Source organism: Equus quagga, chromosome 7, assembly GCF_021613505.1.
Source record: "Equus quagga isolate Etosha38 chromosome 7, UCLA_HA_Equagga_1.0, whole genome shotgun sequence".
NCBI lineage: Eukaryota > Metazoa > Chordata > Mammalia > Perissodactyla > Equidae > Equus > Equus quagga.
In genome coordinates this window covers 63,848,667-63,864,190 of record NC_060273.1, presented here as the reverse complement: position 1 = coordinate 63,864,190, position 15,524 = coordinate 63,848,667, and the positions used below count along the sequence as shown (strand labels likewise).

General features: G+C 34.4%; 1 protein-coding gene across 1 annotated transcript in view; it reads right to left on the bottom strand.

Moving 5' to 3' along the window:
• Positions 1-2,228: 2,228 nt before the first annotated feature.
• SOX30 (SRY-box transcription factor 30) overlaps positions 2,229-15,524 on the bottom strand; it is a 36,706-nt gene continuing 23,410 nt past the window's right edge. The window contains exon 5 of the mRNA XM_046665382.1: positions 2,229-2,610. Within this exon, the coding sequence (XP_046521338.1) occupies positions 2,229-2,610 (382 nt within the window). The remainder of the gene's footprint in view (positions 2,611-15,524) is intronic.

The window sequence follows — 15,524 nt, the reverse complement described above, 5'->3', positions numbered from 1 at the left end:
CTAAATTTGATAACTTAGCTATTTGAAAGTTGGAACAAAATCTATTTTTGGTTTATTTGCAATGAAAACAGTTTTTATTTACAAATAGCCAAAGCAGCTTTGTCCGAAACACAGAACAGTTTGACATTCTAAAGACATTAACATTTCAACATACTTTTAAAGGGGGCTATTGTTATTACAAATATCATTACTTCCAATTTATAATAAGAACAAACAGGGCAGTGAGACTATTAGAAAGTGATTATGGCTTCAAGCTTAGAGAATTTCACTTTGATGACTTGGAGAGGCAGATGAATCAGTGCCAATGGGGCAGGGTTTTGTTTAGTCTGTGGATCTCTAGTCGAAGCCAACAGTGGTTTGAAGAGCTATAAATGAGCACGCTTGTCTGCAATTGGGTCCTTTTCTACATAAGAGCTACCCATATATCCCAGCCCAAATTATACTGTATCTGTAAAGCAATTTAAACTTCTGACTTCTGATCCCAGCACTGAGGAAGAAGATTAAAGGAGATGCCCACTCTCAAAAGCCATTGAAAAGATGATTTGGGAAGGAATTGGTGGTGCAAGGCTAGACTGAAGATAGTTAGGAAACACTGACCTTTGGTCTATATCGTTCCACTTTCTTACACAGGGATCCCCCAACCAAATTGTCTAAAAGAATAAGGGCTGTGATCAAAACCCAGTTTAGCCACTAAAGTGTTATTAAATTGAGACAGAGTAAAATGGGTCAAATTGTCGCATACTTTTTTCCTTCATGGTGTAAACATTAAATGTGAAGACAATCAATGTTGCTTTAATTCCAATGTGAAGTTACGTGCTTGCTCTCCACCAAGAGATTCAAGTGTTGCTCTATAACTACATTGAAATGACACTGCACAGAGTAATATGGAATATGAAATATGAAAATAAAATTTTTATTGGGAAGAGGAAATGTTATGTACATTTAAGTATAGGATTGATGAAATTACATTAACAACTTTTGCTTAAGGAATAAATGTAGATTTAGTAAAGGAAGAAGTTGGAAGCTTAGAACAGGTTTTCATACACAATTTCCAAGCAGTTTTAAGTAACAAAATCTCAATTTGCATAAATTATACAGATCATGAAAGGAAAAGTGTATTGGTTTGTGGCTATTTCCCGTCATCAATTCACTTCATGCCTTGCAGATCTCTTTTATCCTGATCTTAACTCTGCTGGTCCTGATCCTGCTGTAAAAAGTTCTCTCCATCAATAAGTGGGCACTTACCAAGAGGTCATTTCACAAACAGGATTTTTTTGCTCATTGTGAATTAAGTAAATTCCACATGCTTTTATACGAACTCCATGGTTTTAAAGACAGCTGCTTGAAGCAGATCTGGAAGAGCTCTTCCATTTTGGAAAGTGCCTATGTGACATGTACACATGTGTAAAGAGTGTGGAAATTGCATTGGAATATGTGCACAACATCTTTGTTGACAGTTTTAAGTCTCATGTAAGCTAATATGATCTGTGCAGTTCTGCAGACTATTAGATAAAAATAAATACCTGCATGTGGTATGAAAACCATTCTCATTTTAACAATATTCGTTTTGCTTATTTCTATGCCCCAAACAGAAAACATCCAACAAGAACAGTTTTCTCTATGTTTATTTAATTAAAGCAAAAGTAGAACAAAGCATACCAAACGGAAAAAGATATCCAAAAAAGATGATGAAAATGTTTAGGAACAGAAATGACTAATTTAGCTGAAGGAATTACCCAGGTGCCATTAAAACACATATGCAACTTATAATTGTTATTAGTGTGAATTAAATTTAGTCACTGAGTCCAAATTCACTAATAAAAGTTATCAAAATATTTTCAAAATGTTACAACTGATAACATCTATAAGTATTACATAAAAAACACAAAAAATCATGTAAGAAAAATAAATAAATGTATCTTGAGATAAAATACAAGTGAGGATTCTGTATTTTGCACGTTCCAAGGTAAAGTAATGATAATATATGTTGATGCAAATTTCAGCCATAAAAATAAACTACTTCATATCTTAAATATTCCTATGATGAAACATCAGGACTCCAGTTTCACTAATCAAAAGTTTATGAAGGCATAAATTGCAATTGCTTTGACTCCTCAAATCATGGCTGAAAACTCTCAGCAAAGCATTCTAGGCTTTTTTTTCTCACACCAACTGACCCAGAATATATTTTAAGAAATGTTTATTTTCTGTGCATATTTGTTTTAAAATTATAAATTCCTGAGCACTTTTTCTTCTTCCTCCTCATCACTGTCAGTGACGTGGACTTGCTGGATGCTGGAGGGAGTTGATGTTGGGGCTGTGAAGACGTTTTCCAAGGCTCCAATGTCCAGCTGAGGTACGGGATTTAAGTACTCCTCCCCACCGTGGCTATGACTGTTATAGTAAGAGGTCCCATCCACGCTCTCACAACTCCGAGAATCTTCACTGTGCGTGCGTTCATCCGGGTAGTCTCTAAAAGGATAGTCTCTATTTAAAGCTGAAAACATAGCCTCGTGTTTTTGGTACCTGTCTTCATAATAACCAAGGCATTCTGGCATTGAACTTGGAAAATTTCCATAGCCAAAAGGAGGCCGACTATAAGGGCACGTGCTGCAGCAGAAAAACAAAAAAGGAATTAGATCATACCTTGTCCACATGTTGCCTTGCACACAGACTAACAGAGCAAGTTTAACTGCATCCTCTTTGGGGCCTGGAAAGTTCCCAAGATAACTTTCTGCAAACACTTCATGTATTCATCTGCTCTTCTCCTACTACGTAGTCCTGACATAAAATAAGTGGCAGAGTAAGCTTGTGACTGGAATACTCACCAGCACTATTATTCCATTAGCACAGTCCATTCCAGCACATTACTCCACCCCAGCCTTAGGCTTCTTACCTTTTGATAGCCTTGATAAAGAAAAATTGCTTATCTGGGCCTTTCTCTCACTATGCCTTATACCATGTAAGGTTTTAGAAACGCAGGCATATGTTGTTCTAAGCTAACAATGGACACAGTAAGCAGTACAGCAATTGTTCTTACTAGTATTTGAAATAAAGCTTATGAGGAGGAAACTGGGTTGAGATCAAGAGCTCCTGGCGGGGGCACTGGAACAGAAAATAACCACCTAACTTTTTAATTGACACTAATAACAAAGTAAATTAAAAACACACTAACTACTAGAAAGATTTAGAACTGATACTAAACTGTGGTTTTTAAAAGATCTTTTCCAAAAAACTTTTGGAGGGCAGGATTGTGAAAAACTGAAAAGATTATTTTGCTGTTTTAAAAACTGATGATTTTTTTAAGGGAAGTCTAAAAATCCTGGCTTTCAAACCCACTTGTCAATTTTTTTTAAATATTATTCTCTCTTTGAAAGGCACAGAACAGGAATCATAGGAACAGGTATATAGAAAAAGTCCAACCAAGAGTTCCCTGGGCTCACAGACTCCATCTAGTGACAGATAACATAAAGATAATGACCGCACTCATTAGCAAAACCCATTGCAAGTCGGGTATTCTATTTCATGCTCCCACATTTTTTTAAAAAAAGGTCAATTTCACTTCCTTCTCTTTAAAAACATAAGTATGATCGACACGGTAGACCATACTCTCCCAAACTCTTTGAAAATATGGGGTGTATCTTTGTGGTTTAATGCCCCAGCCCCAAATCTCCAAGTGCTAGGGACCTTGCCAATGTTAAATATCAAATATGAGGCAAGGTTTCTAAAATGTTTCAGGTTTCCATTCCTATTGTCACATCCTCTTCCAGGCATTTTTAATTTAATACATATGTCCTGAATACATTGTACCTCCAGCTACGACTTTGCTCCTGTAGGTCCTTCACCTTCAGGGCGCTCCATCCATTAAATTCCACAGATGCTTTAAAGAGGTGCTCAAATCTACCTCCTCCACAAAGCCCTCCCTTCAGCTACAAACAACTCACCCAATAACTGTTTTTTTCAGGACTCAATGTAGGCAAGACACTCTGCAAGGCTTGGTGGAGAATTAAAAAAAAAAAAAAGATCTAAAATCTAGGTATATCTTAGACATGTGCTAAAGGCTACAAAGCAAACACTACACAGCTACTATATTGGTGTGGTAAAGGCAAGTTAGTGTCATATCCAGAGAACAAAAAGCTCAGTTAAGACAATGGTCACCCTAGAAGGTTACATGGATGAAAATGAATAACTACAAAAGCATTATGGTGTAGTGAGAAAAGCATCAATTAAAATTATTAGAATAATAATATTAGCTAACATATAATAAGCATTTACTATGTTTTCCAGGTGTTGGTGAAGGAGTTTATATGTTATCTCAATTATTCCTTAGAACAACCCTATGAGATAGATACTATAATATCTCCACTTTACAGAAAAGCAAACAAAGACTTAAAGAGACTAAATAACTTGCTCAAAGTCACAGGATTAGTAAGTAGTAGAACAGAATCAGGCAATCTGACTCTAGAACTTGTTCTCCTAACTACCATGCCATGCTACCTGGGCACTAGTTCTAGCTGTGCCACTTACAAACTTGCTAACCCTAAGTGAATCTTAATTTATCTCAGCCTTAGGTCCTTCTTACATAAAATAGGGATAATATTGCCTGTTCTGCCGACTTAAAAGGTCTGTCATGAGGAAGCTGGAAAAGGATGTATACAAGTGCTTTGGAAACTAGAAACGTTTTCAATGTATGATTAGTCCTACAAGAAGTTACATTGAATAATGTATTCATAAATACACACATACATGCACATTTTGCTTTTATTTTTAAAAAGAAAGAATACAAAGATAGAAAAAAATCTAATTAAAATGGTTATATATAGGAGGAGAGAAGGCAGAGAGGAGGAGAGAAAAGAAGCTAGACTTCTCAGAATGTACTTTGTATTATGGTTTTGACTTTGAAACCATGTAAATATTTTACATAACTTTAAAACAAATTTGATTTCTTAAAAAGTAATCCCTAAAAATTGAAAGCAAATGAAAATAAATGAACCCAAGTTTATATCAAGTTGTAGCTGCCTTAACTAGACAGAGAAAAATTACTACAAGATCATTTAAATCCTTCCTGATAAGATATACCCGAAAGAGAAAGAGAATCACAAACAAGTCTTAAACTGCATTCAGTAATTTTATTGTTTGTGATATTGCTGCACTGAAACTATTGATATCATTGTTTTGAAACTATACTCTCTCTCTTCATATTTATATACATGTATGTATATCAGAAACAAAACATGTTTAGTAGGATTAAGCAAATAAGTAATTATGTTATTATCATCAGGAACCAAGATTTTTAGGAGGAAAAGATACTAGCACATAAAATCAAAGATCTCCATTTGAAACTCTATAATATCACAATTTATTTTGGAAATACTAACAGAAACACAAACTATTTTTCTCATTCAAAAAAATACATATTATCGCATATTTTCCACTGGAAAGGTCTAGATAACTCCATTAACTCAGTAGCAGTAAGCACTCCTATTGTCCAAATTGTGATTTCTAAACACCACCTTTAGTAAAAGGAACTTGGACTTTTGGGTAAAACGGCTGATTCCAGCTTGGCATAGATAATGAACAAGACGAGCCTGGGACATATTGTGCCAGAAAGCAAAAAAACCATCAAAGATTAAGGACATAGGAGCCAACTTGTAGCAAATTGGACAAAAAAGGGAAAATTTGAGCATCAAGTGATATAATAAACAATGACTACAATGTATCAAAACATACCAAATATGTAAAAATCCACTTCTTCATAATGATATTCCCAAAACAAAACAAGACTCACTGATATGGGCAAAGACTCAAAAGTCTACCCTGCCCTTCCCGTATTTTAGAGTAACCAAATAGTTGATGAGGGAAAGTTTTCCTTCGTGAAAGAATTCCAGCTAATGAATGAAAGCACATCAAATCAGAAAATTACCACTTTGCAATCTCGTGGATCTAGGCAACAATAACTATAGCTACTAAAATCATTACGCTGGTATTTCTCAACCTTAGCTGACCTTTAGAATCACATGGGGAAACTTTTAAAGAATACTGCTGCCCAGGTCCTAACCCCCCTACAGATTCTGATTTATTTGGTCTGAGCTCTTCAAGTGATGCTACTGTACCACAAAGAATTGAGGAGAAACACTGCTTTAGATGAAAGGTTGATGGGGAAACTTATAATCAGACTGATAATACCTGAACCTCCAGACCATTCTTAACATCACTAATAGAGAAAAACAGACTTACGTACCTCTTGATGTGATACAATACAAAGTACACAACACCACCTGTCAGGTATCATTGCCAAAAAAAGAAAGAAAATAAAGAAGAAAAAACAAATTGAACCTGACTCTAATCAAGTTGCAAGATCTAACTACCATTTTACAGGAAAGTTGGGTGATAGGGAACCATGTTAAACAATACCCAAGAATGTAATACGCCAAATCCAGGATGTGGATAATTTCTTGTTCCTTCAATAAATACATAGCATTAAAAAAATAAGAGTCTAGAACACTATTGTAGCATAAAAGAGGCTTACAGACATAACCACATCCAATGTGTCCTTGGATCCTGTTTTACACAAACCAATTGTGCAAAGACAGTTTTGAGGCAATGGAGGAAAATTAAACAGACTAATTGTTGAACGACAATAAGAAATTATTAATTTTTCAGGTATGAAAATGGTAGGAGGTTTGTTCTCAAGTCCATAAGTAGTAAGTATATATACTGATATATTTGCAGGTGAAATTACATGACATCTGTGATTCACTTTAAAATAATTAAGACACTTCCCCTCAAAAAGTAGTGAACCAAGAATAGCTAAAATGTTGACAATTATTGAAGCTGGGTGATGGGTACATGGCAATTCATTATACTTTTCCATCTGCTTTGCATATGAAAATATCTATAACAAAATGGTAAATAAGGCAAAAATAAAATACTATTTATGGTTTCTCTCACTTAGTGATATGCATGTAAGGTTCCTCCACGTCTTTTCACGGCTTGATAGCTCATCTCTTTTCAGCTGAATAATATTCCATTGTTTAGATGTACCACAGTTTAACTACTCACCTACTGAAGGACATCTTGATTGCTTCTAAGATTTGGCAATTACGAATAAAGCTACTATAAAGATCCATGTTCAAGTTTTTGCGTGGACACAAGTTTTCAATTCACTCTGGTGAACACCAAGGAGTGTGATTGCTGGATCATATGATGAGTATTTTTAGTTTTGTAAGAAACCACCAAACTGTCTTCCAAAGTGGTTGTACCATTGTGCATTCCTGCCAGCAACTAATTCAAGTTTCCTTTGCTCCACGTCACTGTCAGGATTTGGTGGTGTCAGTGTTTTGGATTTTGGCAATTCTGATAGGAATGTAGTAGTATCTCATTGTTGCTTAAATTTGCAATTCCCTAATGATAGCTGAAGTGGAGCATCTTTTCATATGCTCAATTGCCATATGTACATCTTATTTGGTGAGGTGTCTGTTCAGGTCTTTTGTCTATTTTTAATTCGGTTGTTCATTTTCTTATTGTTGAGTTTTAAGAGTTCTTTGTGTATTTTGGATAATGGTCTTTGATCAGATAAATCTTTTGCAAATATTTTCTCCCAATCTGTGGCTTGTCTTCTCATTCTCTCGATACCCCATTGTTTAACACAGTAATTTTGTAGTAAGTTTGAAATCAGGAATTGTGAGCCCTTCAACTTTGTTCTTTGTCAAGATTGTTTTAACTATTCCAGGTCACAATTCCTTACGAATTGTAGGATTAGCTTTTCCATTACTGCAAAAAAAAAAAAAACCACTGGAATTTTGAGAGGGATTGTATTGATTCTGTAAATCAGTTTGGGAGGTATTGACATCTCAACAATATTTTCTTCCACTGAATGAAAACAGATACCTTTCCATTTATTTTGGTCTTCCTAAATTTCTTTCAGCAAACTTTGTAGTTTTCAGTTCACATGTCTTATACCTCCTTGGTTAGATTTACTCTGAGTATTTTATTCTTTTTGATGCTTTTGTAAATGGAATTGTTTTCTCAATTTCCTTCTTGGATTACTCATTGCTAGTATATAGAAATACAAGTGATTTTTGTATATTGATCTTATACCCTGCAACTTTGCTGAATTCATTCATTAGCTCCAACAAAGTTTTGTGTATTCTTTATGATTTCCTATATATAGGATCATGTGCTAATAAAAATAATTTTATTTCTTTTCTATGTTGGATGTCTTTTTTTTTCTTGCCAAATTGCTCTGGGTAGAACTTCTGGTACAATGTTGAACAGCACTGGTGAAAGCAAGCATCCTTGTCTTGTTCCTGATCTTAGGGAGAAAAGTTTTTGGTCCTTCATCGAGTATGATTTTAACTGTGGGTTGTGATAAATGCCCTTTACCACATTGAGGAAGTTCCCTTCTATTCCTTGTTTGCTGAGTAAGCTTTGAAATCAGGAATTGACTTTTATCATGAAAAGGTGTTGGATTTTCTCAAACGCTTTTCTGCATCAATTGAGATGATCAGGTGGTTTTGTTCCTTCATTCTATTAGCAAGGTGTATTACGCTGATTGATTTTCAAATGTTGAACCACCTTTACATTCCTGGGGTAAATTCCACTTGGTCTTGGTGTATAATCCTTCGAATATACTGCTGGATTCAGTGTGCTAGTATTTTGTTAGTATATTTCACATCTATATTCATAAGATATATTGGTCCGTAACACTCTTTCTTGTGATATCTTTGTCTGGTTTTGGTGACAGAGTAATGCTGGCCTTAGAAGTATTCCCTCATATTTTTTGGAAGAGTTTGAGAAGGACTGGTGTTAATTCCTCTTTAAACGTTTTGTAGAATTCACCAGTGAAGCTATCTAGTCCAGGGTTTTCTTTTTGGGGAGGTTTTTGATTGCTGATTCAATCTCTTGATATAGGTCTCTCTTCTTGAGTCAGTTTTGGTAATTCATGTATTTTTCCATTTCACCTAGGTTATCTAACCTTTTGTTGTACAAAGATTCATTGTATTCTCCTATAATCATTTTTATTTTTGTAAGGTCAGCAGTAACATACCCAATTTCATATCTGATTTTAGTAATTTATGTCTTCTCCCTTTTTTCTTAGTCAGTCTAGCTGAAGGTTTATCCATTTTGTTGATTTTTTCAAAAAGTCAACTTTTATTCACTTGGTTTTCTCTATTTCATTAAACTGTCTATTGTTTTTCTATTTTTCTGTCATTTATCTCTACTCTAATCTTTATTATTTCCTTCCTTCTTCTAGCTTTGGGTTTTGTTTGTCCTTCTTTTTCTGGTTTCGTAAGGTCTAAAGTTAGGTTGTTGCTTTGAGATCTTTCTTTTTAAATGTAGGCCATTGCAGCTATAAATTTCTCTATCACACTGCTTTTGCTATAAAATCCCTTAAGTTTTGGTATGCTGTGTTTTCATTTTCATTCATCTCAAAGTATTTCCTAATTTCCCTTGTGAAGTCTTATTTGACCCATTGGTCATTTAAGAGTACACTGTTTAATTTCCATATACTTGTGAATTTTCTAGTTTTCTTTCTATTATTGATTACCAGTTTCATTCCATCATGGTTGGAGAAGAAACTTTGCATAATTTCAGTCTTTTAAAGTTTTTTGAGATTTGTTTTATGATCTAACATATGGTCTATCCTACAGAATATACCATGTACACTTGAGAAAAATCTATATTCTGGTTTTGGGTGAAATATTATATATGTGTATTAGATCTAGTTGATTTACAGTGTTGCACAGTCTATTTTCTTATCGATCTTCATCCATTTTTGGATGGGTATATTCACAGCTAACATTATACTAAGTGGTGAAAAGCGGAAAGCTTTTCCTCTAAGATCCAGAACAAGCCAAGAATACCCACTCTTGCCACTTTTATTCAACATAGTACTTGGAAGTTCTAAGCAGAGCAATTAGGCAAGAAAAAACAATAAAAGATATTCAAGGTGGAAAGGAAAAAGTAAAACTATCTCTAGTTATAGACGGTATGATATTATATATAGAAAACCCTAAAACTCTACCAAAAAATCTATTAGAACTAATCAACAAATTCAGTAAAGTTGCAGGATACAAAATCAATACACAAAAATCAGTTACATTTGTATACACTAACAACAAACTCCCAGAAAAAAAAATTAAGAAAACAATCCCATTTATAATGCATCAAAAGAATAAAATAACTAGGAATAAATTTAACCAAGGAGGTGAAAGACCTATACACTGAAAACTATACGACATTGATTAAAGAAACTGAAGGAAACACAAATAAATGGAAATATATTCTGTGCTCATGGACTGGAAGAAATAACATTGTTAAAATTTCCATATTACTCAAAGAAATCCACAGATTCAATGCAATCCCTATGAATTCCAATGGCATTTTTCACAGAGAAAGAACAAACAATCCTAAAATTTGTATGGAACCACAACAGATCTTGAATAGCCAAAACAATCTTTAAAAAGAAGAACAAAGCTGAAGACATTATGATCCTCGATTTCAAACAATATTACAAAGCCACAGTAATCAAAACAGTATGATATTGGCAAAAAACAGACATATAGATAAATCAACAGAATAGAGAGCCCAGAAATAAACCCACACATAAATAGCTAATTAATTTACAACCAAGGAGTCAAGAATATACAGTGGGGAAAGGATAGCATCTTCAATAAGTGGTATGGAGAAAACTGGCCAACCACAAGCAAAAGAGTGAAACTGGACCCCTATCTTACATCATAACACACAAGTTTACTCAAAATAGATTAAAGACTTAAGCATAAGACCTGAAACCATAAAATCCCTAGAAGAAAATATAGGCAGTATACTCCTCGATATCAGTCTTGGCAATGATATTGTGGATTTGACACCAAAAGCAAAGACAGTAAAAGCAAAAATAAACAAGTGGGATTACATCAAACTGAAAAGCTTCTCCACAGCAAAGGAAAACATCAACATGAAAAGGCAATTTACTGAATGGGAGAAAATACTTGCAAATCACGTATCTGATAAGTGGTTAATATCCAAAATATATAAAGAACTCATATAATTCAATAGCAAAACCCAAACAATCTGATTAAAAAATGGGCCCAATATCTGAATAGACATTTTTACAAAGAAGACATACAGATGGCCAACAAGTATGTGAAAAAGTGCTCAATATCACAAATAATCAGAGAAATGCACATCAAAACCACAATGAGATACCACTTCACCCCTGTTAGAATGGGTATTATGAATAAGACAAGAGATAATAAGTGTTGGTGAGGATGTGGAGAAAAGGGAACCCTCGTGCACTACTGGTAGGAATGTAAATTGGTGCAGCCACTATGGAAAATAGTATAGAGGCTTTCTAAAAAATTAAAAACAGAACTACCACATGATCCAGCAATTCCATTTCTGGCTCTTTATCTAAAGGAAATGAAAACACTAACTTGAAAAAATATTTGCATCCCCACATTCACTGCAGAATTATTTACAATAGCCAAGACAGAGAAGCTACCTGAGGGTCCACTGATGGATGAATAGATAAAGAAAATGTGGTGTATATATATATATATATACACACACAATATAATATAATATATATATACACACAATAGAATATAATTCAGCCATAAAAAAGAAGGAAATCCTGCCATTCACAACAACATGGATGGACCTTGAGGATATTATGCTAAGTGAAATAAGTCAGCGAGAAAGACAAATACCATATGATCTCACTTATATGTGGAATCTGAAAAGAAACAAAACCAAACTCATAGATACAGAGAACAGATTGGTGGTTGCTAGAGATAGGGGATGGGAGATGGGCAAAATGGGTGAAGGTAGTCAAAAGGTACAAACTTGCAGTTATAAAATAAATAAGTGCTGGGGATGCAAGGTATAGGAAAATGACTATAGTTAACACTATATTGTAAAGTTGCTAAGACAGTAAATCTTAAAAAGTTCTCATGACAAGAAAAAAAAATTATGTTGTATATCTGAAACTAATGTAACATTATATGTCAATTATATCTTAATAAAAAAATAAATAAATGGGGCTGGCCTGGTGGCACAACGGTTAAGTTCACATGTTCTACTTCTCGGCGGCCTGGGGTTGGCGGGTTCGGATCCCAGGTGCGGACATGGCACCACTTGGCAAAAGCCATGCTGTGGTAGGCGTCCCACATATAAAGTAGAGGAAGATGGGCATGGATGTCAGCTCAGGGCCAGTCTTCCTCAGCAAAAAGAGGAGGATTGGCAGTAGTTAGCTCAGGGCTAATCTTCCTCAAAAAAAATAATAAATTAATTAAATAAATAAATAAAAATTAAATAAAATAAAGTATTGAAGTCTTCAATTATTATTGTAGAACTGTGTGTTTTTCCCTTCAATTCTGCCAATTCTTGCTTCATATATTTTGGGGCCCAGTTGTTGCATATGTATATGATTGTTAAATCTTCTTACTGTATTGACTCTTTTATTAATATATAATGTCCTTTTTGTCTCTTGTAACAATTTTTGACATAAAGTCTATTTTGTCTAGTATTACTACAGCCACCACACCTCTCTTTTGGCTACTGTTTGCATGGAATATCTTTTTATATTTTTTCATTTTCAAGCTATTTGTGTCTTTGGATCTAAAGAGAGTGTCTTGTAGACAGGATATATTTTAACCATATTTTTAATCCATTCTGGCATCCCTGCCTTTTAATTAGAGAGTTTAATCCATTTATATTTAAAGTAATTAGTGATAAGAACTTACTCTGCCATTTTGCTATTTGTTTTCTATATGTCATATTTTTTTGCTTCTCAGTTCCTCCATGGCTGCCTTCTTTTGTGCTTAATGGATTTTTCTAGTGTACTATTTTGATTCCCTCATTTCCTTCTCATATGTTTTTAAGTTATTTTCTTAAATGGTTACCATGGGGATTACAATTAACATCCTAAATTTATAACAATCTATTATGAATTGATATTAATTTACCTTAATTAGCATAAGAAAACTCTGCTTGTATATGGCACTACTCCCCCTTTATATTGTTATTGTCATAAATTAAATATTTATACATTTTATATCCATTAACATAGATTTATAATAATTGTTTTATGTATCTGCCTTTTAAATCATACAGGGGAAAAAAAAAGAGAAGTTACTAACCAAAAATATAATACTGGCTTTTATATTTACCTAGGTAGTAACATCTACCAGTGTTCTTTATTTCTTCGTTTGAATTCAAGTTACTGTCTAGTGTCTTTTCATTTCAGACTGAAATACTCCCTTTAACATTTCTTGAAGGGTAGGTCTACTAGTGATGAACTTCTTCAGCTTTTGTTTATCAGTGAATGTCTTAATTTCTCCCTCATTTTTTGAAGGATAGTTTTGGCAGTTATAGAATTCTTGGTTGATAGTGTTTTTCTTTCAGCACTGTTATCCCACTGCCTTCTGGCTTCTGTGGTTTCTGATGAGAAATTGGCTGTTAACCTTATTGAGACTCTCCTGTACAAGAGAAGTAACTTCCTTCTTACTGCTTTTAAGACTCTCTCTTTTTCTTTGGCTTTCAGTAGTTTGATTATAATGTATCTCAGTGTGAATGTCTTTAAATTTATTCTACTTAGTGTTCATTGAGCTTCTTGAATTCATATCTCTCTTCAAATTTGGGAACTTTTTGGTCATTATTTCTTTAAATATTCTTTATGCTCCTTCTTCTCTCTCCTTTTCTTCTGGGACTCCCATGATGTTTATCTTGGTACACTTGATGGTGTCCCACAGGTCCCTTAGGCTCTGTTCACTTTTCTTCATTCTTTTTTGTTTCTACCACTCAGACTGGATAATTTCAATTAATCTATCATCATATTCATTGATTCTTCTGCCTGCTCAAGTCTGCTGCTGAATCCCTGTAGTAAATTTTTTATTTCAGTCATTGTAATTTTCAGTTCCAGTATTTTTATTTTGTTCCTTTTTGTAATTTCTATATCTTTATTGATGTTCTCTATTTGGTGGCATACTGTTCTCCTGGTCTCACTTAGTTCTTTGTCCACAGTTTCCTTTAGTTCCTTGAGCATACTCAAGGCAGTTGACTTAAAGTTCTTTGTCTAGTAAGTCCAATGTCTGGGCTTCCGCAGGGACAATTTCTGTTAATTTTTTGTGAATGCCATAACTTATTGTTTCTTTGCACGACTAGCATTTTTTTGTTGTTGAAAATTGGACATTTTGAGTATTAAAATGTAGCATCTCTGGAAATCAGATTCTTCTTCCTCCCCAGGGTATGCTGTTATTGCTTCTTTTGGATTGTACTTGTGTGTTTGGTTAGTGACTTTTCTGAACTATTTTTTGTAAAGACTGTATTCTTTGTTATGTGTGGCTCTTGAAGTCTCTGTTCTATTAGTTTAGTGGTCAGCTAGTGATTTGACAGAGATTTACTTAAATACCTAGAGATAAAACAAAAAATACTCACTCAGTCTTTGCAGATTGATTCTGGGTTAATATACTCCTTCAATGCTTAGCCAGGCCATTTACAATTCTTCCTTAGCCTTGACTTCCTACTTACACAGAGCCTAAAGATCAGTCAGAGGTGAAATCTTACGGTCTTCTCAGGTGTTTGCTGAACAAGCATCTGGTCCTGGAAACGTGTGTGCACTTCTGGATTCCCAGGATACATGGGATATTTTCGAAGCCCTTATTCCTCTATGTATCTCTCTTCCCAATCTCTTCTAGGCTTTTCAATTTGTCTGCTGCTTGCCCCATCTGTTGTCTTTTACCCCAGGAAGCTGTGGGTAGTAAACACCTTTAAATATTTTCCACAACCACCACCTGGGAGGCCACTCCAGCCCTGAAAGAGTTCTGAGGAAAGTGAAACAAAGGGAAGCCCCTGAACCAATTCTTCAGGAAACCACCAGACAGGCCAAAATGCACAACCATAATACTTTGACAGCAAAATCTGTATTGCCTCCTCTAACAGCAACAAATCATACCAGGAACATGGGTCACATCCCCTTGTCCATCACTGAGCTAGAAAATGGCGGGTAGTTGTAGCAAAAATGCCACAATACCTCTCTTACCAAAATTTAGTAGCTGCTTCTTTTATTAAGCACCCCCCTCCAGTTGTTAAACATTTTTAAATTAAATTCTAGAGTTTGAAAAATAAGTTGATTCTGACCATTTTTGCCACCTTAATTTTTCCTTCAGTGGAGGGATAGATTCTTGGAGATCCCTATTCTGCCACTCTCAGTGACATCCTAACTCAACAGTGCTTTGTAGTTTTTAGAGTATAAGTTTGGCACTTCTTTTGTTAAATTTATTCCTAAGGATTTTTATTCTTTTTGATTTTATTGTAAATGAAATTGTTTTCTCAATTTCATTTTCTGTTTATTCATTGCTATTGTATAGAAATGCAATTGTTTTCTATATATTGGTCTTGTATCCTGCAAACTTGTTGAATTCATTTGTAATTTATAATAGCTTTTTTGTGGATTCCGTAGGATTTTCTATATACAAGATTGTGCAATCTACAAGTAGAGAGAGTTTCATTTATTCCTT